The 26126-nt window shown below is 49.5% G+C and overlaps 1 protein-coding gene across 2 annotated transcripts in view; it reads left to right on the top strand.

The window, feature by feature from the left end:
• CDCP1 (CUB domain containing protein 1) overlaps window positions 1-26126 on the top strand; it is a 56511-nt gene that overhangs the window by 8854 nt on the left and 21531 nt on the right. For both annotated transcript variants that reach the window (XM_060630801.3, XM_060630800.3), the window contains exons 2-3: window positions 20459-20668; window positions 25057-25419. In XM_060630801.3, the coding sequence (XP_060486784.3) occupies window positions 20459-20668; window positions 25057-25419 (573 nt within the window). The remainder of the gene's footprint in view (window positions 1-20458; window positions 20669-25056; window positions 25420-26126) is intronic.

Below are 26126 nucleotides of genomic sequence, written 5' to 3'. Positions count from 1 at the left end.
ATTCTGAGACATGAATGTGAACACCCCAGGAGGCTTCTGAGGATTACAGCTGTTCTCATGAGCAGATGTCATACTCCAAGACTGGGCTGGAGGGTGCCAGGCCGCAAAAGCCGAGTTGGACCCCTGCCTTTAATCCTCTCCGAGAGATGGAGGATTGCTCAACTGGCCCAGAAGTTGCTGACAATCTTATCAGGCACTTCAGCCTTGGGCTAAACGTGTCGGGAGCAAGTTCTCAACTTGTCAGAACACAGAAGATGTTTTTCAAATTGTGAACGGTGCTGGGTCGTCTTGCAGAAGCCCGTCACAACCCAGTGTAGCCGAACCCCTGGCATTAACATCTCCCAGCCTCCCTGGTCTCTCCCCGTGTGGGGAGTACAGCCCGAGTCGTGACCAGGAACCTGGGACCCGGGGAAGGCGTACCCCACCAGCGCCTTGAAACCCTAGATAAGCATGGTTTGCTCCTTGTGCTGGTGGTTGGAGACTGGAAACAACCCAAACATCCATCATTAGAAGCCTGGTTAAATAAATGATGGCACATCCCAGCAGTGGATGCTACGCAGCCATATAAGGCCACTGGGTAGCTCTCGGTGTACGGATGGGGGGTGACCCCCAAGATATATTATGGAGAGGAAAACATACGGTTCAGAACAGTGAATAAAGCATGTTGCCTTTTGGCAAAAGGAAATGAAATAAAATAAAATAGGGGTGGCATATAGATACACACTTGCGTATTCACAGATTTCCTGTACAAGGACACGCAAACCGGTGTCAGGGGTTGCCCCTGGCAAGAACACCAGGTTCAAGATAAGAGTGAGACTTTTTAGCGGTCAAAACTCATTTTTGTTTTTTTGGGTTTTTTTTTTTTTTTTTTTTACCTTGTGCTTCGTGTGTTATTTAATCTAAATGTAAACCATATTTTTCAGCTTTACGAAGACACACAGAGGCACCTGAGTGGCTCAGTCAGCTAAGGGTCCAACTCTTGGTTTAGGTTGTGATCTCACCGTTCATGAGTTCGAGCCCTGCATCAGGCCCTGGGCTGACAGCTCAGAGGCTGGAGCCTGCTTCGGATTCTGTATCTCCCTCTCTCTGCGGCCCCCACCGCCGGCCACCGCACCCCTGCTCATGCTCTGTCTCTCTCTGTCTCTCAAAAATAAACATTAAAAAAATTGAAATTAAAAAAGTAGTTTTAAATTAAGAAAACATCCAAAGGCAGGTACGGGTATAGCAATCAATAGTAATGCTTTGTGAAAACACAGATATCATGAATGTAGATACTGTCTTCAAAAAGTCTGCAGTTGCTTCCTGCAGGAATTGGGTTGTGTAGAAATATTAAGTTACTAGGAATTGGGGAACTGATGACCAAAGCTGCCTTCTCCACTTGGAGCGACATTTCTAGAAGAGGAAATTGCTACGCTTCCCTCCTGTCTGCTTTTAGAGCATAGCACTGAGCAGGCCTGGAGAATTTGATTTCTGCCTAGAAAATCTTTGAAAGTTCCAGTCTAATCTTAGGCCATTTGGTAATAAACCCCATCCATCCACAGATCTTGGAGGCCCCCTATGCTAGACGGTGGACATTCAGAGGTAGGAACCACCAGTCCCTCGCTCTCCAGGGACTCATCATGCAGAAGGGATTCAAACATGGGAACTAGGGGCTACAAATTGGTGGCCTAGAGGTCTTGGCCCAGTTCTGTTGGATGTGTTTTGGAAAAAAAGCTGACTTACAAAGTATTCAGTAAAGCATGCACCCTCTGTTGCAGCAAAGACACCGTGTTGGCTTTTCTTGTTTACGTTGCTTGCCTGGGTCCCTGAAAGCAGGAGTCTGAGACACTGTCCAATGTGATAACTACTCTTCAAAGATATATATGTATAAAAACCACAGTAAAGGTACGGGATGGAGAATAGCTTTCATAGACAGGAAAAGAGAAAGCAGAGGACAAGGTGTCTGAGGTCTGTGGGCCATCACAGGAAACCATGAGGCTGGCCCTGGAGTGAAAGTGTGGCTCTGTCATTCGTTACCAGTAATCCCACTGTGTTGTCCTGGTATTTCGAGAGCATTCTGCCACCATCTCCGAAAAGGACAACTTGCTACGCGAGCCACTATCTGGAAAACACTATCCTTCAACACGCAGATGGCCGAGAGACACATGAAACGATGCTCAACATCACTCATCATCAGGGGAATGCAAGTCAAAGCTACAGCGAGATACTGCCTCACACCTGTCAGAATGGCTAAAAGCAATGACACAAGAAACAACAGGTGTTGGCGAGGATGCAGGGAAAGGGGAATCCTTCTGCACTGCTGGTGGGAATGCAAACTGGTGCAGCCACTCTGGAAAGCAGTATAGAGGTTCCTCAAAAAGTTAAAAACAGAGCTACCCTGTGATGAAGCAATCACATTGCTAGGTCTTCACCCAGAGAATACAAAAATACTAATTCCAAGGGATACACGCACCCCGAGGTTTAGAGCAGCATTATCTACAACAGTCAGAGTATGGAAACAGCCCGGGTGCTCGTCGATTGATGAATAGATAAAGATGGGGTGTATATATACAATGGAATATTACTCAGTCATGAGAGGAAAGAATGAAATCTTGACATTAGCAATGGCGTGGATGGACCTAGAGAGTATCATGCTAAACAAAATAAGTTAGGCAGAGAAAGACAAATACTGTAGGATTTGACTCATATGTGGAATTTAAGAAACCAAACAAATGAGCAAAGGGGAAAAAAGAGAGAGGCAAACCAAGAAACGGACCCTTAACTATAGACAACACACTAATGGTGACCAAAAGAGAGGTGGATGGGGGGGGTGGGGGGACAAGCGATGGATATTAAGGAGTGCACTTGCGGGGCGCCTGGGTGGCTCAGTAGGTTGAGCATCCGACTTTGGTTCAGGTCATGATCTCGCGGTCCGTGAGTTCGAGCCCCACGTCGGGCTCTGTGCTGACAGCTCGGAGCCTGCTTCCGATTCTGTGTCTCCCTCTCTCTCTGCCCCTCCCCTGCTCGTGCTCTGTCTCTCTCTGTCTCAAAAATAAATAAAACATTTTTTAAAAAGGAGTGCATTTGCTGTGATGAGCACCAGCTGTTGTATAGAATTGTTGAATCACTACATTGTACACTTGAAACTAATATTACACTGTATGTTAACTCACTGGAATTTATCTATTTTTTTCAGTTTATTTATTTATTTATTTTGAGGGGGGAGCGGGAGGGGCAGAGAGAGGTGGGAGAGAGAGAGAGAATCCCAAGCAGGCTCCGCTCTGTCAGTGCAGAGTCCGCTGACGCAGGGCTTGACGTCACGACCGTGAGATCGTGACCTGAGCTGAAATCAAGAGTCAGACACTTAACCAACTGAGCCACCCTGGCACCCCTGGAATTTATTTTTTTTAACGTTTGTGTATTTTTGAGAGAGAGAGAATGCACGCGTGCAGGCTGGGGAGAGACAGACAATCCAAAGCAGGCTCCGTGCTGTCAGCATGGAGCCTGGATGCGGGGCTCAGACTCACGACCCGTGAGATTGTGACCTGAGCCGAAATCAAATGCCTAACCGGCCGAGCCACCCAGGCGGCCCGGTTAACTAACTGGAATTTAAATTAAAACTGTAAAAAAAAGAGTGATCCTTCAAAGTGTGATTTACAACTGGAGACCAGCTATAGGAGCAAAACCGAATGCAGTTAAATGAAGATTAAATGCCTCATCGCTCTGGGATTTTATCTGGATTTGTTCCCATCCCCCACCCCCCGCCCCTTCCTTCCTTGGAAATAGCACTTAGCAGTAGGACCAACTCCAGATGTAAGGAATATGGTTCACGAAAAGGGAAGTGCTCTGAACCACAGTCTCTCCCTCCCTTTCAGTGCTAACCATCTGCCTCTTTTCTTCCACCTGCCGACACGATGTGCTTGGGAACCAGGCTCCTCAAAAGCCTCATCTCAACATTCATGGTCCTTCGACCTTGTTTTTTACGTCCCTGAATTTTTAGCATAATTGTCTTGAGATTGCTGGCTAGTCCCCTACTGGCCAATATGACCATCCTTGTTGATCTAACTCTTTGCGTGATGGCGGGGCCCCTATAATATCCATTCTTCTTGATTTAAGACCTTCCGTGCCAATATCTTCCATACCATCCGTCCTCATGGACATGACACCTTCCGTAGCAACAGTTCGTGTTGGTATAGCACCTTCCGTAACGACCTTCGTCGTTGGTGAGACACCTTCGGTGGTGGTTGACCTTGGTGACACAACACCTTCCAGAATCACCATCCTCTGATGTAACGTATTCCAGAATGTTCCTCCCTGTGGACGTAACACCTCCTGCACTAGCCCCCGTTGGGGAGGAAAGCACGCGTCTGTCTGGCCCCAAAGATTTCCTGCAGCGTGCAGCCTTTCTTTGCTGGCCAGTTTTACTCTGGCCTTACCCGGACTACCAGAGGAATCACTTCATTGACCTGGCCTGTAGCCGTTTGAGAGAGCTTCATTCAGAGACTTATTCTCCAAGTCAGGCTGTGTGGATTGCTCTGCACTAGGGCAGAGGGCAGGGTGGATATTCAGAGCGGGTGTCGGAAAAGCAAACACTCACACTTCTCTCTGTGTTGGTGGTATTGAGTGCTACAGACGGAAGCAGGTCCCTCTGACTGCTGCCCCCTCTCTAACGGGGGTGGGGGTGGGGGCAAACGCTTGGGCCCAGGCTGCCCAGCAGCCCGTGACCTTGAGGGTGGACGTCTTGAAGTAGCAACCATGCATGGGCTTTGCCGTCAGGCAGTCACGGGTTTGAATCTCAGGCATGCATCTTCCCAGCTGTGAATGTGAACAGTTTACCTAAAGGATACCTACAGGAAGTATCTGGCACATAGCAGGTGCCGAACAGATGGGGTGGTAAATTACTGCCGTCATTCCCAGAAGCCACCTCCGTTTGGCCAGCCCTACACAGCCTAACGCCTCTGGGCTCTTGGGGTATGAAGGCCAGGCTTCCCACCAGATCTGTCCCTGATTTCTGGTTGGCATCTGAGGACCCTCTTCTTGCTCTGGCTGTGCCCACAAGACCAGGTGAGATGAGCAGCCGTGAGCCCTCTTGACCACAGCACCCCCTTCCCTCTGACCCACCCTCCCTGTCACCTTCTGGCGTCTGGATACTAACGTTTTACGGTGAATACAAGGTGTTTAGACATCCTCACTGATGTACCCTTCCATCAAAGCTGTCCACTTGGCATCACATCATAACGGCAGCTCAGCTCAGAAGGGAAGGTTCCGCGCCCTAGACAGTACCGTATACTTATCCAAACCCCTTTCCTTGAGCAGCTCAGCATGTCCTGCCTGGTACCCTATCTGGTTACAAGTTCTACACGGGTTTTCTACTGCCACATAACAAATTGTCATAAACTTAGTGGCCTATGACAAAGTCCAGATAAGATGTGGACGGCTTCTTGGCTCAGTCTCACTAGGCTAAAATCAAGATGTTGGCCAGGCTGTGTTCTCATCTAGAGCCCGGCTCCTCTTCTGCGTTCACACGGTTGTAGCAGAATTCAGTGCTTTGTGGCGGGTAAGTCCAAGGTACTCCCGCTCACAGCAATTAGAGGCCACTCAAACTTCCCACCATGTGGCCCCCGCCGTCTTCAAAACCAGCTACAGAGAATCTACCTCTAGGCGAATTCCTTTTTCTCCAGGAAAAGCCCAAACTCTTCTAGGGGTTCAACTGATTAGGTCAGGCCCACCAGGATAAAGTTGACCTGGCCCTACAACATCAATCACATGAATGATATGCCTTGATATTTGGAGTCCTTTCCACACTCGAGGGGAGGAGTACCTACAGGGCACGGGGTCTCTGGGGTCACCTTGAGATTCTGCCTACCACAAGGTTCAGAGGCTCAGGGGCTTGGTCCCGTCTGTGTGGATGGAAGTGATATTCTTTGCACTTACACATGTGGTCTCACTGAGGTACTTGTAGAAGTCCCGTGTGGTTCATGTTTGTGGCCAAATATTACAGATGAGAAATCTGCAGTTTAATGAGGTAAGATGGGGGGCGCCCGGGTGGCTCAGTCGGTTAAGCAAGACTTTGGCTCAGGTCATGATTTCACAGCTCGTGAGTTCAAGCCCCGCGTCGGGCTCTGTGCTGACAGCTCAGAGCCTGAAGCCTGCTTCGGATTCTGTGTCTCCCTCTCTCTCTGCCCCTCCCCTGCTTGCACTCTGTCGCTCTCTCAAAAATAAACATTAAAAAAATAAAATAAAATAAAATAAAATAAGGAGGTAAGGTGGCTTGTCCAAAGCGGCCCAGCCAAGCGTGGCCCCAGCAATGACCGCAGAGACTGGGCTCATGAGGCAGGGAGGGTTACTCACATCAGACTGAGTGACAGAGGTCAAGACTCTAGTGGCCCCCAGCACAGGGCAGGCCCAAATAGAACCTTCTCTCCTGCTGTCCCTCCCTGCTCCCTCATGACGGACCTACAAAGCTGCAGGCCAACCTAAATCAAAGACGGATCTTTTTTTTTTTAAGTTTATTTATTTATTTTTTATTTAAAAAAAAAATTTTTTCGACTTCAGCCAGGTCACGATCTCGCGGTCCGTGAGTTCGAGCCCCGCGTCAGGCTCTGGGCTGATGGCTCGGAGCCTGGAGCCTGTTTCCGATTCTGTGTCTCCCTCTCTCTCTGCCCCTCCCCCGTTCATGCTCTGTCTCTCTCTGTCCCAAAAATAAATAAAAAATGTTAAAAAAAAAAAAAAAAAAAAAAAAAAATTTTTTTTTAACATTTATTTATTTTTGAGACAGAGAGACAGACAGAGCACGAACGGGGGAGGGGCAGAGAGAGAGGGAGACACAGAATGGGAAGCAGGCTCCAGGCTCCGAGCTGTCAGCACAGAGCCCGACGCGGGGCTCGAACTCACGGACCGTGAGATCGTGACCTGAGCTGAAGTCGGACGCTTAACCGACTGAGCCACCCAGGCACCCCAAAGTTTATTTATTTATTTCTGAGAGAGAGAAAGAGAGAGAATCCCAAGCAGGCTCCACTAGCATGGAGCCCGATGCGGGGCTCAAACCCACAAACCCTGAGTCATGACCTGAGCCGAAACCAAGAGCCCGACGCTCAACCCACTGAGCCCCCCAGGCGCCCCTCAAAGGTGGATGTTTCCATAATGAGGCATTTCCCTGCTGCCTCCCTACCCCCATCTCTTCACGTTATCTATGAGGGACAGTGAATAATAAGATGGAAAGAGGCTGATATAACCTTCTGGAAAAGCCCATTTTAAACGAAACTCACTTTAAGATTAACCAGCGCATGGCTTCTGTTCGGACAAGTAAGAGCGTCTTCATGGATATTGTTGCTAATCGCCGAGGAATGCGGGCCTGTCAGAACACTGGTCACCGTAGCCTGTTGTTGGGCCTGCGGCACCGGGAAGGTCAGGGTCGCTGAGTGCTACCCTGCTAGTGGCTAGCAGGCTGAGGGACGCTCTGACCGGCTGCGTTTCAGAGAAATGCTCCTGCTTCTTTTTTTCATAACCTTTTCCCATCTTCTGAGTCTCCTAGTTTATTGACACCGTTTTTCGGTTCAGAGAAAGCTTCCTCCCCCTTCTCGCAAAGCGAATATCGTGTGTAGCCATGAGTTTGAGCCTCTGTCCTTTTGCTCACTCTTGGGTTGTTACTCAAATCAGCGGTCAGCGATGCTCAGGTTGAAAAGCAAAGCCCGCCTACCACGTGACGCTCGGTGAGATGAGTGAGACGCAAAAGGACAACTAGTGAGTGTCCCCCTCCCACTTATGCGAGGTCCTTAGAGGAGTCAAATCCATAGAGACAAAAAGATCAGTGGGCGCCAGGGGCTGGGGGGAGGGGAACGGGGAGTTAGTGTCCAATGGGGACAGAGTTTCAGTTTGGGAAGATGGAAATATTCTGGAGATGGGTGGCGGGGGTGGTTTCACAATAACGTGAATATATAGACTTAATGCCACTGAATTGTACCCTTTAAAGTGATTAATCAGGGGCGCCTGGGTGGCTCGGTCGGTTAAGCGTCGGACTTCGGCTCAGGTCATGATCTCGCGGTTCGTGGGTTCAAGCCCCGTGTCGGGCTCTGTGCAGACAGCTCGGAGCCTGGAACCTGCTTCAGATTCTGTGTCTCCCTCTTTCTCTGCCCCTCCCCTGCTCACGCTCTGTCTCTCTCTCTCTGTCAAAAATAAGTAAACATTAATTTTTTTTTTAAATGGCTACCGTGGTAAAGTTTCTGTTATGCTTACTTTACCACAATTTAAAAAAGGGGGGGGGGGAAGTGTGTGGGATTTATTCATGGGTAGCAGACGGATGAATTCTCTTTTCCCAAATTTTTCAAAGTTTATTTATTTATTCTGAGAGACAGGAGAGAGAGAGAGAGAGCACGAGCAGGGGAGGTGCAGAGGGAGAGGGACAGAGAGAGAATCCTAAACAGGCTTGGCGTTGTTAGCACAGAGCCCGACGTGGGGCTCGAACACCCAAACCGCGAGATCCTGACCTGAGCTGAACCCAGGAGTCGGACACTTAACCGACTGCACCACCCAGGCGCCCCGTTTTCCATTTTCTTTCTTATTTTTTTACCACAATGAAGAAAAAAGAGTGGAGCACATGTTACGATCCCCAGGCTTGCTTGGTAAATGTACCGATGTATCTGCTTCTAACGGTGGCCTTAGAGGAAATCTTGGACACACCCCACAGCGTCCCCCCTTCCACAAGCCTAACTCGCTACGCTCCTGGTTGTGTGGACAAGACCCCGTGCCCAGCACCCTGCGGTCACAAAGAGGGACTCAGGAGGGTTTAGTGCACGCCTGGAAGGATAGAGCAGGGTGGGGGAGGGGGGGGGGGTTGAGTCTCTCATCAGAACACGTTCCAAACAGTTAGCTATTGTTTCTCTGAATTTTCAAAACTGTTTTATTGAGGCACACACGAGGATACGTAAATCTTAAGTATACAGCTTGATACATTTTCCAGATGTATATACACTTATACATACACATTTATACGTGTGTGTATGCCCTTACAGCACCCCAGAATTTTTCTCTTCCCCCTTCCTATTTAATATCTGTCCCCCGGGCATTCGCTGTTCTGACTTATGCCAGCATAGGTTGGCTTTGTCTTCTGGAACTTGATATGACCGGAATCATACACTATGTAGCCTTTTGTGTGTGGATTCTTGTTTAACCATCTTGCTGCTCACTTTGTGTTTTGTTTTGTTTTGTTACTGTTTATTTATCTTTGGGAGAGAAAGAGACAGAGCACCAGCAGGGGAGGGGCAGAGAGATCATGACCTGAGCCGAAGTTGTACGCTTAACCGACCGAGCCACCCAGGTGCCCCTGGTTTGTTTTGTTTTGTTTTGTTGTTTTAATTGTTTAATGTTTATTTATTTTTGAGAGAGAGAGCATGAGCAGGGGAGGGCAGAGAGAAAGAGAGAGAGATACACACGCACACACACACACACAGAATTCAAAGCAGACTCCAGGCTCTGAGCTTTGGGGCTACAGGCTCTGGGCACACAGGGCCCAATGCAGGGCTCGAACTCATGAACTGCGAGATTGTTTTGGTTTAAAGTCTATTTATTTATTTTGAGATAGAGAGACTGGGAGTTGGGGAGGGGCAGAGAGAGGCAGAGAGAATCCCAAACAGGCTCCACACTGCCAGCACGGAACCCGACATGGGGCTCGAACTCACGAACCATGAGATCGTGACCTGAGCCGACACCAAGAGTCGGCCGCTCAACCGACAGCTAGGGAACAGCTAATTCCCTGGTGGTTAGGTGGGGCCAGTGGAACAAAGTGCTTTAGGGCGGGAACACCGAAGAAATTGGAGATTCAGCAACTTGTAAACATTTAGCAGTTGGGAAAAGGGAACTATGGACCTCCTGTCCTGAATATGTCTGTGAGCAGACATACGGATGCGTTTTAGAATCTTCTTCTTTGATTCTTCCCCCTCCATCCTTGTGATCCTTACTGACTTTCACAGTCGTGCTAGCTCACACTTCAGGGTCTGACAGAAGGAATCTCTTTAACATTTCATAAAATGGAAATGTGGTTCAAAGTGGCCTTAGAGCATTGGAACATACCATCATGAGTTATTTACAGTGGTTATAAGCTGAGTTATGTGTGTTACTTAATTCTGCAATTCCCATGTTCACAGTCTGTTATTATTTTGCTCCCTCTGTGGCCCTCTTTGAAATCATTCCTTCACCCAGCGCACTTTGACTCAGTCTGGAGTTAAATGTGCAAGTCCATGTTTTGGGTTGGCAAGAAGCCTTAAAATGGCCATGGTCCCAGAGCGATTTATACATAGATGTGTGCATTTGCTCTAGACCGGGGCCCAGACCGTCCACAGCCTGGTTGTGCGTCTCTCACATGCATCTCTAATATGGTGTGCATCTTTGATCATAAAAGGGAAGGGATGCAGGGCCACCTGGGAGGCTCAGGCTGTTGAGCGTCCCGCTTCGGCTCAGGTCACGATCTCACGGTTGGTGAGTTCAAGCCCCGCATCGGGCTGTCTGCTGTCAGCGTGGGGCTCGCTTCGGATCCTCTGTTTCCCTCTCTCTGCCCCTTCTCCCCTTGCACTCTCTGTCTCTCTCTCAAAAATAAATAAACATTGGGGTGCCTGGGTGGCTCAGTCGGTTGAGCGGCCGACTTCGGCTCAGGTCACGATCTCACGGTCCGTGAGTTCGAGCCCCGCGTCGGGCTCTGTGCTGACGGCTCAGAGCCTGGAGCCTGTTTCGGATTCTGTGTCTCCCTCTCTCTGACCCTCCCCTGTTCATGCTCTGTCTCTCTCTGTCTCAAAAATAAATAAACGTTAAAAAAAATTTTTTTTAATAAATAAACATTAAAAAAAGAGAGAGAGAAGGATACAGCAGAAGGGTTTGGATATGCACACTGACCACCACGTTAGAAAAATAATTCAAAACACAAGCCCCGAAAATTGTCCATGGCTAGCATCCCCTTTAGAGGATCATTCAGTTACTTTAGAAAATAAACAACTTGCATCGGTGCATATAAATTTCTTTCCTGAAGAGTTTAGGAATTAAGACAAGGAAATGGATGGGTGGACACAACAGCCCCCTGTTTTGATAGACTGTTCCCCAAGTCGAGTTGACTCCCCAACCCCTGTTACAGGTTCCTTGTAACATTGTTCTTTGAACTTCAGTTTACTGTGTCCTCTAGGATTGCTCTAAGAGCCATGGAAATGGTAAACTTTTTTTTATTATTTTTTTTAATGTTTATTTTTGAGAGAGAGAGAGAGAGAGAGAGAGTGAGAGAACATGAGTGGGGGAAGGGCAGAGAGAGAAGGAGACACAGAATCGGAAGCAGGCTCCAGGCTCTGAGCTGTCAGCACAGAGCCCGACGTGGAGCTCGAACCCACGAACCGTGAGATCATGACGTGAGCCGAAGTCAGACGCTTAAACTGACAGAGCCACCCAGGCACCCCAAAACTATTTTTTAATGTTTATTTATTTATTTTTGAGAGAGAGAGAGAGAGGGAGCAGTAAGGGGCAGAGAGAGAGGGAGAGAGAGAATCCCAAGCAGGCTCCGAGCTGTCTGAGCAGAGCCTGACGTGGGACTCGATCTCACGAATCGTGAGAGCGTGACCTGAACTGAAATCAAGAGTTGGACGCTTAACGGACTGACCCACCCAGGCGCCCCTGGGGAACTTTAAATCTGAAGTTTAAATTCAGACTACAGTTTCAAAGTACTTTGACATGATGAATGATTTCTAATAACGCAGGGTGCCTATTTAGCCGTTTTAAACAAACACCTTTCCCTTCTGACATCCTAGAGATTCCCCCCCCCCCCCCCCCCCGGACAGACAGCAGCTGGGACATGTTCTACTCCATCCTGACTTTGTCGGTGAGAGCAAGACATTGTCATCACCAGGTTCCTGGCCGTGTGTGGAACTCCCTGGGCAGGACGAGGTTTGCAGAGTATTCATCTGGCAAGTGCTGGGCTCCAGGGTCATACCGCATGGCCGCAAAACCCAGCCCCACCCCTACCTGGACAAATTCCTTAATCCCTCAGAGCCTCAGTTTCTTCATTTGGAGAATGGGGGATGATGTTAGCACCCACTCTGTGGGATGGTTGCGGAGATTTTTAAACACCGAAGACGAGCACGAAGGCTGCCCGTACTAATCAGTCGCCGAATATTCATTGTAATCATCGCCTGGGCAAGCCAGGTGCCTAGATTCCAGAGGCTTCTCACTCAGGAGAGACTGATTAGTTCCTTGGGTTGTGTCCTGGTTTATGTGGATGTGAGAGATTCGCTCTTTCCGGGTAGGCAGGTGGGTGACTTCCTGCCATTGGGAAGACAGTCCCTTCAGTTCACCAGTATGTAAACAGACCTGGCCAGGTCGCTGCCCGTTGGACATAGGGGGTTCTAAACCAGTTATCCCCTCCACTGTCTGCAGGGCCTCACTGCCCCGGGTCGACCGATCAGTAAGACTCTGAATTTGATGGTAAGACAGACTGGCACCCCCTCCCTACAGCGGACCCCACTAAATAGGTTATGTTGGTGGTGATGCCCAGCTCCTTGGTGGCGATCAGCAACTCACTGCGCGTTGTAAGAAACAGCAGCTCCTGGGCACCTGGGGAGCTTAGTCGGTTAAGCGTCCGACTTCGGCTCAGGTCATGATCTCACGGTTTGTGAGTTCGAGCCCCGCATCGGGCTCTGTGCTGACGGCTAGGAGCCTGGAGCCTGCTTCCGATTCTGTGTCTCCCTCTCTCTCTGCCCCTCCCCTGCTCGTGCTCTGTCTCTGTCTCTCTCTCTCTGTCTCTGTCTCTCAAAAATAAATGAAGAAAGGAAGGAAAGAGAAGAGAGGAGAGGAGGGGAGGAGAGGAAAACAGCAGTTCCTCCTCCTTCCGTTGGTTGACTTGACCAACCTTGACAGCCTCCAGGAGGGCAGCTCGGTGTGGTAGAATGGACGGGGCGGGGGTGCTGGGGTCCAACCAGCATGTCCCAGCTGCCTCCCGTGTCTGGGAAACATGGGGAAGTGAAAGTCACTTCTCTGAGCTGCAAAGTGTTGCAGAAATCTAATGAGTCAACACCTACAGAAAGGCTTTGCTAAGCAATGAATAGGGCCAGGCCAGGGCAGGGAAGGCGTGGAAAATCTAAGGAGGCCTCCGTGCTTGCACAACCCTGAGAGCGAATGCCCTCCTTCAGGTTTGCCCCAAGGTGCCTTACCGGCCTCACCCTCGGCCCCGCCCAGCCCTGGGCTTTAGACTGTCAACAGCAATAGCAGCTAACCTTGATCGACTACCTGGCACATTAATACCTCTTTTCATCCTTACAACGGCTCTTGTATTATCCTCATTGGCAGATGAGGAAAGCGAGGCACAGAGAAGGTAAGGAATTTGTCCAAGGACACACAGCCGGTAGAGCCAGGAATCCATCCCACGCAGGGAGATTCTAGAATCTCAGCTCTTAACCATTATGCAAAGCTGCTAAGTTATGCTGGTCCACTGGGGGAAGCCCAAATTCCCTGGCCACAACCACGCCCCTTCCCAGCCTGTCCCCTGCCTCTGTCTCTGCCTCTTCTACCCACATTTCCCTGGGCCTCCAGCCAAAACAAGCTCCATGGAGTGGCCCCAAGGGAGCCACGTTCTTCATACCTCTGTCTTCGCACCTGCTGTTGGCCTCCCCCGATCCTTCCCGACACCCATCTTGCTGTCCCTGACTGGCAAACCCCTATTTATTTTTCAAGACCCATCTTAAGTCGTGCCTCCTCTGTGAAGCCTTCCCGGACCACCACCTCTAGACAGTTAGTAGCTGACCCTCAGTGTCTCCAGAGTACCTTGACTTTCCTTGGTGCCTAAGGTTACTGACTATCAGGTAGGGTCTGGTGGGGCAGACAAGCAAATGTATATTCAACGTACATGAATTCAGCTACTGCTTCCTGCAGGGAATAAAAGCAGGAGAGATTGTATAAATGGTGTGAGCGTCCCCACAGGGTGGATGCGAGGTGTCCCTTCTGCTGGTGTCACTTCCTCGGGCTCCCATGATCCCATGCCCTGAGGGATCACCCACAATTTAACAAAATATATTTTGCAAACCCGGCCCCTAAGACCAAATCGCTGCTTTGTGTGGTGCTCGACCTGAGAAGCAGGGATCCGCGCCACGGATGAGCAAACACCGGCCGCAGCCAGCAGACTTGAGGGAGGGATGTTGATGTGCAATGTGACACCTTCCTCAGAGAGGACAGGGCTGTGGTGGCCGGAAGTGCTTTTCCCCTTATGGGCTTGCTTGGGAATCGGACTCCCACACAGGCTGTGACTGATCAGCCATGCTGATTCACGATTATGCCACTTGGCTTCTGCGTTCTGTCTCCCTCGACATCCCGGGCTCTCCTGCAGGGCATCATAGGTGTCTCCTGGTGCCCAGGCTGGCCCCGGGCCCTGCTGGGAGCTGCTTGGTGTCGGGGGCGGACAGAGAGTGAGTGGAAGTCAAGCCCCCCCTGGGAACCACACCCAGAATTGAGGCAGCTGGTTATGACCCATCGAAAAAGTTTTAAATCACATTCGTCAGTCTTTTAAACTGTATCTCAGGGACGCCTGGATGGCTCAGTCGGTTGAGCGTCCGACTTCGGCTCAGGTCGTGATCTCACAGTTAGTGAGTTCGAGCCCCACGTCAGGCTCTGTGCTAATAGCTCAGAGCCTGGAAACTGCTTCAGATTCTGTATCTCCCTGTCTCTCTCTTCCCCTTCCCCACTCACAGTCTCTCTCTCAAAAATAAATAAACATTAAAAAAAAATTAAAAAAAAAAAAAAAAACAACCCTGTATTGGACAAATCTGGGAGCAGATAAGTCCCCTGATGTGTATCTGGTGGAATCCCCTTCTTTGGGTTTATTTTCCTTGCCTTTCCCTTGCAAAGAGATAGGAGAAGAAAGAACAGGGGTGTTTGTATAATATCCTGTGATACGGTGATTAATGAATGGTGATTAAAACAATTGGAAATTCCCACCTGAGATGCCGCTGGTGAGGCAGAAACTAGCGAAGTTATCCTAATAAGGAGTGGTCGGAAGGCAGGAGAGTGAAGAGAAGTGTGATTCATGACCCCAAGCCTGTCGCCTGCAAGCTTTCCCGAATGCCCGGAGCCCGCGAGCCCGCTCACTGCTTTCCACGAGGCTGGGCTTGACTTGGCTTGGAGTTCTTTCCACTCGGAAGACCTGGAAATCACACCAGAATCTGGAGCTTTGTCTGAGTTTCTGTGAACCTGGGTAATAGATCTTCCAAAATTACTACGCCAGCGAGATACCAAGTTCCTGGGGAGGCAAAAGAAAGAGATGGTGAAGAAGAAAAAGCCCAACCACTTTCTTTAAATGTGTATTTATTTTTGAGACAGAGAGAGACAGAGTGTGAGTGGGAGAGGGGCAGAGAGAGAGGGAGACACAGAATCCGAAGCAAGCTCCAGGCTCCGAGCTGTCAGCACAGAGCCCAATGCGGGGCTCGAACTCAAAAACCGTGAGATCATGACCGGAGCCGAAGTCGGACGCCCACCTGACTGAGCCACCCAGGAGCCCCCACCCCCACCCCACCCAACCACTTTCTGTAAATTACAGCACGTCTGTCAAACACTCAGATGTGCTGACCCGGTGGGCGGTGGCCGTGGTGGGAGGCTGAGATCTATTCCGCGGTGTTGGAATTTCCGATTTCATGGTATGATTAATGGTGGGGAATGCAGAAGACAGAAATGTGCACACAACATGACGTTCTCAGGCTCCCAGCTTCTGTGATGAGTTTTAAGTGATTTCACTCAAGCAATGAGGGGTCTCTCTGCCACTGAATGGAAGGGCTGGGGGCGGGGGAGGCGGAGAAGGGGGGATTCTGGATTTCAAGTGGGTACAAAGTTGGGTCATCAGCCTCTCGCTCCCCATCTCCCCTTTCTGCTAATACATTCATCACTGAAGATGAGGAGGGCTGTCCTGTGGGTAATGTGTCCTTGGCTGTGACCTTAGGAAACAGCCTGTCATGTAAATCGTCCCCTCCTGCTGCAAAGGTGGGTGGGCCTTGGCTTTCTTGCACGGGTTTCCTGTGGGCGAGGAAGCCAGGTGGAGATTCTCTGGTCTGGGGTACTAAAGGAGAGCTACGAACCACTGCTGTGCAGTAGAATGTGCTGGGGGGGCGGGGGGCGGGGTCACCTGGGAGGCAGAACAAAGAAACATTGTGAGATGATAAAAGGACAACGGAAGTGAGTCACTTAACCCTTTCAAAGCTTCATCTTCTTTGTTTGCAGCATGAATTAGAATGTAAATCTACGTTATTTTGACCCAAAATAAAAAATATAGGGGCGCCTGGGTGGCTCAGTCGGTTAAGCATCCGACTTCGGCTCAGGTCATGATCTTGCGGTCCGTGGGTTCGAGCCCCTTGTCCAGCTCTGTGCTGACAGCTGGAGGCTGGAGCCTGCTTCGGATTCTGTGTCTCCCTCTCTGCCCCTCCCATGCACACTCTGTCTGTCTCTCTCTTCAAAAATAAATATTTTTTTTTTAATTTTTTTAAAAAAAAGAAAAGCTGAGTGGAGGCATTGTAGTGAGATCAGCTTTGTTCTCCAAATCTAATTTAGGGATATTTTAAAATATTACACATGCCACGAGAGAAACAAGGCCCACCCCCAAGATTTTATTTAGCAATATTTTAACTGTGGTCACGACTACTCCTTTATTCATTTATTAAGTGCCTACTTTATGTAATAACACAATCTTTCTAACACACGTTTTTTTTCCTCTTTTTAGTTTATTAAGGCATAAGTTCCATATAATAAACTTCACCAATTTTAAGTGTACAGTTTTATGAATTGTGGCATTTGTGTATAACGCACAGTCACCTCCATGGTCAAGACACAGAATGGTCCTCCCATCCTGCAAAGACTCCTCTGCCCCCTGGAACCCCATCCCCTGCCCCCACCTCCAGCATTAGGCAACTGCCGGGCTGCTTAGGGTCTAACACTTAATTAAAATAACCGTAATAATTGTAGAGTCAGGATTTGTTTTTTTACTGCTTGTTTTTGAGAGAGAAAGAGCAGGAGCAGGGGAGGGGCAGAGAGAGAGAGAGAGAGAGAGAGGGAAATAGGGGATCCAAAGCAGACTCCGAGCTCACAGCACAGAGCCCGACGCGGCCCTCGAACCCACAAACTTCGAGATCGTGACCTGAGCCGAAATCAGATGTTTAATCAACTGAGCCATCCAGGTGCCTCTGGAGTCAGGAATTTTGAAATAATGCTGTGGCCAAAGGGTGTAAACAGAGACAGAAGAGAAGTAAGAATGGGGAGGAAGGTGATAACCTGGCTAAGCTGGGCTGCAGTCCAGACACTGGGTGCAATGAATTAGCCCCACCAGAGACCCGGGGTCGGAGGCCGGAGAGAGCATGCCATGCCTCCCGGGACTGGGTGTTCCAGGAATTTTTTTTTTTACCAATAACGTGGTAAGACATTTTTACGACTACAGAAAAAGAACGCAAGGTTGACATATACCGCTTGCGTGGAAGCCTGGCAACTGGGTTTCCGAACACGCATCTGGATTCATTTTAAGTTTTTATTTAGTTTTGAGAGAGAGAGAGAACGCACAGGTGCACACAAGCGGGGGAGAGGCAGAGAGAGAGGGAGACAGAGGATCTGAAGAGGGCTCTGCACACACAGCGGAGAGCCTGATGCAGGGCTCAGACTCACGAACCGCGAGATCATGACCTGAGCCGAAGGCAGCCGCTTAACCGACTGAGCCTCCCGGGTGCCCCTGGATTCATTTTAACCTGGTGTCTTAGAGAGCCCCCGAGCCTTCAGATCCGTCCCTGAAGATTTTAAATGTCACTTCAGCCTCCATGGGGACAGCAGGCACTGTCTGGATCCCGAGGCCACCACCGAAAAGGACAGGGAAATTCCTGCTGCCTTCCAGTAGGAAGGTGCTCCCGTTCTGATCATAGGAGGCGACAACAAATGAACACTCTCAAAGACTAGAGCGGGGAGGGACATAAAAGCAGGAAGACTGGGGGTGGGGGAGGAGGGGAGCACTAGAGGAGGCTGGTCAGGGAAGGTCACTCTGAGGACATGACCTTTGAGCTGAGACTGGAAGGACCAAAAGGACCCAGCTCTTGCTAGAGAAACAGCTTCATAGAAACTAGGACCAGCACGTGCAAAGGCCCTGGGGATGGGAAAGAGGTTCATGTGGTCAAGAAAGAAGGCAAAAGTGGTCACTGAGCACGGTGACCAAAGCAGAGAGGGGTACAAGCTGAAGTTGGAGAGATTAAGACATTTTGCTCCAAAAATGCAAACCGAGGCCGTCTTGAAAGCAAAGTCAGGAAGGCAGCTGAGCTGGCGTCCTGGCGCCCTGAGGCATGTGTCGCTGCCGGGCAGTAGGTGGGAATGCGTACAGTTGCAAAGTCACTTCTTTCTCCGGTACTGATCACAGACTGGGAGCTGGCAGGAAATGGTAGATTTTTTCTGGCCTAGCCCCCTCCTTTTATAAATGGAGGGACGGAGGCCCAAAGAGGGTAAAGTTCTTACCGATAAAAATGGACAAGATATTTGCAGTTCACTATCACAGACCAAGGGATCAACTTCCACACTACGTCAAGAGCGGCTGGCTGGTCAGGCCAGAGCAGAGCAAACAAGGGGGAGAGAGGTTCAAGAAGAGGCTGACGGAAGTCCCAACATTTTATCACGTAGCTGCTGGCCTGGGGAATGCAAGTGGACTGCAAAGGGACATTAAAGGAACGTTTAGGGGCAATGAAAATTTTTTAGATCTTGATTGTGATAGTGGTCATGTGTATATACATCTGTTAAAACTCGTAAAGTGAGTGGGTCCTTTTTAATGTACGTAAACTACAGCTCAATAAAGTTGATTTTATTTATTTTTTATTTTGAGAGAGAGAGTGCCCGAGAGAGACACAGCATGTGTTCACGTGAGCAGGGGAGGGGCAGAGAGGGGGGGAGAGAGACAATCCCAAGCAGGCTTCACGTTCAGCACCAAGCCCTAGGTGGGGGGGCTTGAACCCACGAACCATGAGGTCATGACCTGAACTGAAAACAAGAGTCGGACGCTTAACCAACTAAGCCACCCAGGCGCCCCTTAATAAATTTGCTTTTAAAAAGTTTTTTTTAACATTTATTCATGTTTGAGAGACAGAGAGAGACAGAGTGAGAGCAGGGGAGGGGCAGAGAGAGAGGGAGACACAGAATCCGAAACAGGCTCCAGACTCCGAGCTGTCAGTACAGAGCCTGACACGGGGCTCGAACTCATGGACCGTGAGATCATGACCTGAGCTGAAGTCAGATGCTTAAATGACTGAGCCACCCAGGCGCCCCAAAATAAATTTTTTAAAAGGGTGGGAAAAGCATAGCTGGTTAGATTGCTATTGATTCATTGGCTGAAGACTTACTGGGCACCTTCCATGAGCAGGTGCCATAACGGGTACTAATCATCCTTTGTGCCAGAACGTGGTGGAACAGAACACCCACATCAGCCCCGCACGTCTCCATGAGCCCCTGGGTTCCCTCCACGGGACTCCCTACACACGACTGCCCCATCATCCACTGCCCCAGGCCGTCAGCTACTCAGAGACCCCAAATCAGGACCCAAGTCACAGAAGGGGCCGAGATGGCACTTGTTCATGAATCAGGGCCCCCGTCCTGACCGGTACGTACCCCTCTGTTTAATGATCAACCGCCGTCTCACCGGCTTGGTGTTGTCCATTCAGATCATTTTGCAGAACCCCAGTCTATGGTATTAGCGTTCTTTAGCTCTTTCAAAGTTTGTTGACACAACATGTTTGTATCTAATTTCTGCAAACATTTTCCTAGCCTCCACTACTGAATATAGGCATATCCTGGGCATGTGAAGCGCTCAGGGCAGGAGACAGCGGCTCGTTGCAAACAAATATGTCCCTGTGTACATAGACTGTACGTGGACTTTCGTCTATGGTCATATTGAGAAGAGGTGTGACAGTGTCTCTGATTGCTGTTTAATGCTGCACAGATGGGGTACATGAATATATACTGCTCAAGGCATCTAAGATGTGGTACAGTGTTTTTAAATTTCAGAAACATTAATAAAGCAAAATAGAGGGGTACCTGGGTGGCTCAGTCGGTTCAGCATCCGACTTCGGCTCAGGTCACGATCTCACAGTTCGTGAGTTCAGACCCCGCATTGGGCTCTGTGCTGACAGCTCGGAGCCTAGAGCCTGCTTCGGATTCCGTGTCTCCCTCTCTCTCTGTCCCTCCCCCACTCATGCTCTGTCTCTCAAAACTCAATAAACTTAAAAAAAATGTTTTTTCAATAAAGCAAACAAGAGATACTTGTCAGCACCCCATCGGCCATAGCCTGGCACTTTCCCATCGGTAAGGACAGCACTGACATTTTATTTTACATCACTCTCCTTCTCAGACCAGGAGGGAGGGAACAAAGGTGTCAAAGTGGGGGGCTCCCTGGACCAGAGGGGGCAGCACGTTTGGAGATCTAAAGCCTCCTGCTCACTCCCATTTTTCTTCCTTCTTCCAGAAGCTTCCGAGATTGCTCTGCCACACGGAAGTGGCATTACAGTTCTCATAAAACCTGGGATCCCCACGCTGCCGGTGAAACCCTGTTACATCATCAGTACTAAAGGACACTTAACCACATTGACCATCAAATCCGGAGAAAAGGCGGTCTTTTCCTTTAACTGCCAGGACCCAGAGAAGCACTTTGTCATCGAGATCCAGAAGAATATTGGTAAGTACACACTCGTGACCTGTTTGGCCTCCCTGCCTCTCTTTCCGGTGCTGAGCCGGTCTCTAATGCTAGGGAGGTAAGAGCTGTTCTGAAACCCCACACTCTGTTTAGCTGTTATGTGGCCAGGTATGGTTCTGAGTGCTTTACAGAGGTTAAGGTCTTGAATCTCCAAAACAGCCCTGTGAGAAACTCACCAAGACGGTAACTTGCCTAAAATGACATAGCGACTAAAAGCAGCAGGACAGGCACTGAAGTATTCTGGCTCCAGGATTTGCCTGCCACCACTGTGCTGCATGGTTTCTTTTCATTCATTCATTCGTTCATTCATTCATTTAGAGGATGCACTCGAGTGCACAAGAGGGGGAGGGGCAGACGGGGGGGAGGGAGGAGACAGAGAATTCCAAGCAGGCTCCCCTTGGTCAGGGCAGAGCCCAAGGCGGGTCTCAGTCTCACAAACCATGAGATTGTAACCTGAGCCAAAATCAAGAGTCAGATGCCGCGGAACAGACTGAGCCTCCCCCAACCCCCGCAGGCGCCCCACCACACTGTTTCTTGATAGAACTTCAGATCTTCAGGTCTGGGATGCTCCAGCTGATGTGCTAAAGTGTTTTTCAACTGAGGTTTAAAGTTTTTAAACGAAAACCTTAAAGCTAATTTAACTCAAATTTCAACTAATTTATTATTTTTTAATTTTTTTAACATTTATTCATTTTGGAGAGACAGAGAGAGACAGAGCGTGAGCTGGGAAGGGGCAGAGAGAGGAGACACAGAATCCGAAGCAGGCTCCAGGCTCTGAGCTGTCAGCACAGAGCCCGACACGGGGCTCGAACTCATGGACCGTGAGATCATGACCTGAGCCGAAGTCGGACGCTCAACCGGCTGAGCCACCCAGGCGCCCCTCAAGTTTAAACTAATTTAATTGTAGGCTAAAATTTTGCCAACAAGGAGCAAAAAGCAAGGAGTTGGAAGACAAAGAAATTGGAGGGGCGCCTGGCTGGCCTAGTCGGGTGGAACGTGCAACTCTTGATCTCAGGGTTGTAGGTTTGAGTCCCATGTTGGATGTAGTGATGACTTACAAATAAAATCTTTTTAAAAAAAGAAAAGGCATTGGAGGGTTGAGCAGATAAGGGTTGAGAGGTGGGTTGAGGAAAGGAATTGGAGGGTTGAGAGGTGGGTCCACGAAGCACGATGGGGAAAAACAGAATTTTTGAGGCTGAGGGATCTGGTCTGGCTTCAAGCTTCAGGCTCCTGGTCATGTGAGCTCATCACATGGCTTTGTATAAGTCACTTAACTGCTTTGTGACTTAGTTTTTTAGTCTGTGAAATAAGAGTCATTGTACCAACCAGTAGGGTTCTCATGAGGGTGAAATAAACTAATACACTGATGATGTTTGACACACACGGATTCAACAAACTATGACTCTGACATTATTACTATTACTCACAACTTGAACTTGGGATGAGAGATTAACATAAGATGTAATAACCAGGCAGAAAGAATTAAATGTGTAATTTCCTAATCGTCTTAAGGTGGGCATGCCAGCTAGGAACATAGATGTCGTAACAACAAGGAGAGCACTATTTGGGATCCAGTCAAAGCCATACTCAAAAAATGTCTTTACTGGAGCATCTGGGTGGCTCAGTGGGTTGAGCGTCTGACTTCTGCTCAGGTCACGATCTCACGGTTTCTGAGTTCGAGCCCCGCATTGGGCTCTGTGCTGACAGCTCAGAGCCCGGAGCCTGCTTCAGATTCTATGTCTCTCTCCCTCTCTGCCTCTCCCCTGCTCACGCTCCGTCTCTCTCTCTCTCTCTCTCTCTCTCTCTCTCTCTCTCTCAAAAATAAATAAACATTAAGTTTTTTTAAATTTCTTTGCTTTCCATTGAAAATAAATGAATCAGGCAATAGGTAAGCAAGGAAAGGGGCAAAATAAACCTTAGGAAGAAGGCATTCAGAAAAAGAAAAGAAATTAAAGTGCTTACCAGTAGCTTTGAAACTCCATCTGGTAACTAAAGCTAAGGTGTGGTTCTCTATAAAGACTAATTAAATAGATCTCTGACTAGTCTGCTGGAAAAAAGACAGAGAAAATACAAACGTACAGCTTTGAAAGGCTAAATGTTGCTTTCGTGACATTTACAGAGGCGATTTCTAAAATAGACTGTGTACAGCGTTATGGTAGAAATGTGAAAATCTGAATAAAAGGAATAATTTTCAGGGAAAATTCAGTGAGCCAGATTGACTCATAGAAAGGTAGGAAACCCAAATCAATAAATAACCGAGGAGGAGGTTGGAAAAAAACGTGCAAGAGGGAGGAAAGTGGGGTTTGGGATATTAGAGATGATTTCATAGAGGATCCTATAATACATCAAGGAGAAGATCATTTCTATAATATTTAAACCGTTCTAGGGGCACCTGGGTGGTCCAGTCAGTTGAGTACCCGACTCTTGATTTTGGATTTTGTTTGGGATTCTCTCTCTCTCCGTGTCCTCTTCAAATTAAAAAAAAAAAGAACATTCTAGGAGAGGGTTGGCAAACCTTTTCTGTAAAAGACGGGATGGTAAATATCTCAGAGCGTCTCCGCCCAACCACTGAGCTCTGCGCTGGGACAGCACGAAATCAGCCACGGATAATAGCTAAACATATGGGCAGCGCCGTCCCACATGTCTCTTCTCAGTAGCAGGTATTGGGCTGGACTGAGCCCACGAGCTGTGATTTGCTGACTCCCTCCCTGTTCTAGAGCACAGAAAGAGGTGGCATTTCCCGATTCATGGAATAAAGCTCTTCCAACCCTCATATCAAAATGTGCCAGAGCCTAAAAAAGAAAACCACTGTCTAAATAGGGTGAAGGGATCCCACAGGAGCCCAGCAGGAGCCACTCCATGGGGCCCTGGGCACACTGGAGGTGTGGCTGCAAAGCCCAGAAAGAAATGGCTTCACGGAGTGGAGTTTCCCCGAGCTCCTAAAAACAGGTACTATCCTTACCCACACACAAAATCTAATTTTAGCCAATTCTGTCACCTTGTTATCTAAAGACCCTGTTTTGTCGGTCAGGCAACACACTGTGCTGGCATGAACTCGGGCGGACCAGCCACAGCCCGGGCTTTCCTCCTGGGGTGCTGTGCGTTGCAAACACACTGGTCACCGAGGTTCCAGGACTGCTTTGCAAAAATGAGTGTTTGGGCGTGAATGACCTCGGGGGGTCCTCAGACAGCCCTGAAAGACTCCCATGATCCCGCTTCACGTTGCCGGTGCCTTCGACACCCCACTGGAGCAGCAGTAAGGGTTCGAAGGGTCCCCTTAGAGTGGCCGGAAGCCAAGGCACCGTTCAGATTCCCTGCACGGGAGACGACGGAAGCCTTACTATTCTGTGTCTGCTCTCTGTCCCTTCTTCCACATGCTTCCTTCCTCCTCGAGAACAGCGTTCTTGCTTTGTTTTAAGAGTCTTGGGAAACAAAAGTACATCAAAGGATGTCATCAGCTGCTAGCCTTTAAAAAAAAAGGCGGGGGGTGGGGTGCCTGGGTGGCTCAGTCCGTTAAGCCTCTGACTTCGGCTCAGGTCATGATCTTGCAGTTTGTGGGTTCGAGCCCCGCATCGGGCCCTGTGCAGACAGCTCAGAGCCTGGAGGCTGCTGTAGATTTTGTGTCTCCCTCTCTCTCTGCCCCTCCCCTGCTCGTGCTCTGTCTCTCAAAAAATAAAACGTTACAAAAAATTTTTAATGATTTTTAATGTTTATTTATTTTTGAGAAAGAGGGAGAATGAGCAAGACAGGGGGAAAGACAAGGGGACAGAGGATCCGAAGCGTGTTCTGTCCGTACCGACAGCCGAGAGCCCAATGCCGGGCTCAAACTCATGAACCGTGAGATCATGACCTGAGCCGAAGTCAGAAGCTTAACCGACTGAGCCACGCAGGCACCCCGAGATGGGGATTTTTTTAAGTCATTTGTCGAGAGAGTACCCTTGGAGGACACTTACAAAGCAGTGAGAAAAGCAGGGTAGAGCCAAGGGAAGAAGGAAGCAAAGGTGTGGTTTTAGCTAGTGGAACCACAGGCTGATGCTGGTGTCAGAGGGCATCCCCAGGCTGTCACATGAGACAGGGAGGTCAGGCTTGTTCCCCCCAGCCTTGGGCAGCGATCGGCTGTGGGCTGCTACCCACCTTGGGGGGCAAGGGTAGGTGCAGGACAACTCTCAGGCTTTCTGGCCAAAGGGGGGCTCCCCCGGCCTAGGCGACTCCCCAGAGAAGAGTGAGCTGTTGGCCACCAACACTCACGCAGCCAGGAGATCACGCCTCTGCCTGGCGGTGCCCCCCGGCTTCTCCCACAGGGGTCGAGGGGAACAGTGCGTGGCCTGGTAGCGTCTGTGACCAAGCTTGCTCTTGTGGCTGTGTTTCAGACTGCATGTCAGGCCCGTGTCCTTTCGGGGAGGTCCAGCTTCAGCCGTCAACATCGGTGCTGCCCGCCGTCAACAGAACTTTCATCTGGGACGTCAAGGCTCACAAGAGCATTGGTCTAGAGCTGCAGTTCTCGGTCCCTCGCCTGAGGCAGGTCGGCCCGGGGGCGAGCTGCCCAGACGGAGTCACTTACAACATCAGCGGCCGCATCGATGCCACCGTGGTGAGAATCGGAACCTTCTGCAGCAACGGCACTGTGTCCCGCATCAAAATGCAAGAAGGGGTGAAAATGGCCTTACACTTGCCGTGGTTCCACAAGAGAAACGTCTCTGGCTTCAGCATCGCAAACCGGTCTTCTATAAAACGTGAGCACACCTCCCCCCGCTCCGTCCCCACCGGTTGCTGAGGCTGAAATGTACCAAAACAAAAAATGCCCGTTGCTCTAGACGGTCAGGTGTTGGGCAGTATGGTATGAATATCTTGAAGGAAGATCTCACTCTTCTGTAAGTGGTGCGGATCTCCTGGTGTGAAGTCACCCTTCTCTATTTAAAAAAAAATTTTTTTTAACGTTTAGTCATTTTTTTATTTATTTATTTTTAACATTTTATTTATTTTTGAGACAGGGAGAGACAGAGCATGAACAGGGGAGGGTCAGAGAGAGGGAGACACAGAATCTGAAACAGGCTCCAGGCTCCGAGCTGTCAGCACAGAGCCCGACGCGGGGCTCGAACTCACGGACCGCGAGATCGTGACCTGAGCCGAAGTCGGCTGCTTAACCGACTGAGCCACCCAGGCGCCCCACGTTTAGTCATTTTTGAAAGAGAGACAGTGTGTGAGCAGGGGAGGGGCAGAGAGAGAACGAGAGAGAGACATAGACTCAGAGCAGTTTCCAGGCTCCGGGCGGTCAGCACAGAGCCTGCCTCGGGGCTCGAACTCACGAACCGTGAGATCATGATCCGAGCCAAAGTCGGATGCTTAACCGACTGAGCCACCCAGGCGCCCCGCCACCCTTCCTTCATAAACAAACCGTGATGCCACTCTCTTTTCTTGGTCCTTTGTTGCCTATGAGGTT

Source organism: Panthera onca, chromosome A2 (assembly GCF_046562875.1).
Source record: "Panthera onca isolate mPanOnc1 chromosome A2, mPanOnc1 haplotype 2, whole genome shotgun sequence".
In the NCBI taxonomy this organism is placed as follows: Eukaryota; Metazoa; Chordata; class Mammalia; order Carnivora; family Felidae; genus Panthera; species Panthera onca.
The sequence above is the reverse complement of the archived record's forward strand: the minus strand, read 5'-3'. Positions and strand labels throughout refer to the sequence as shown.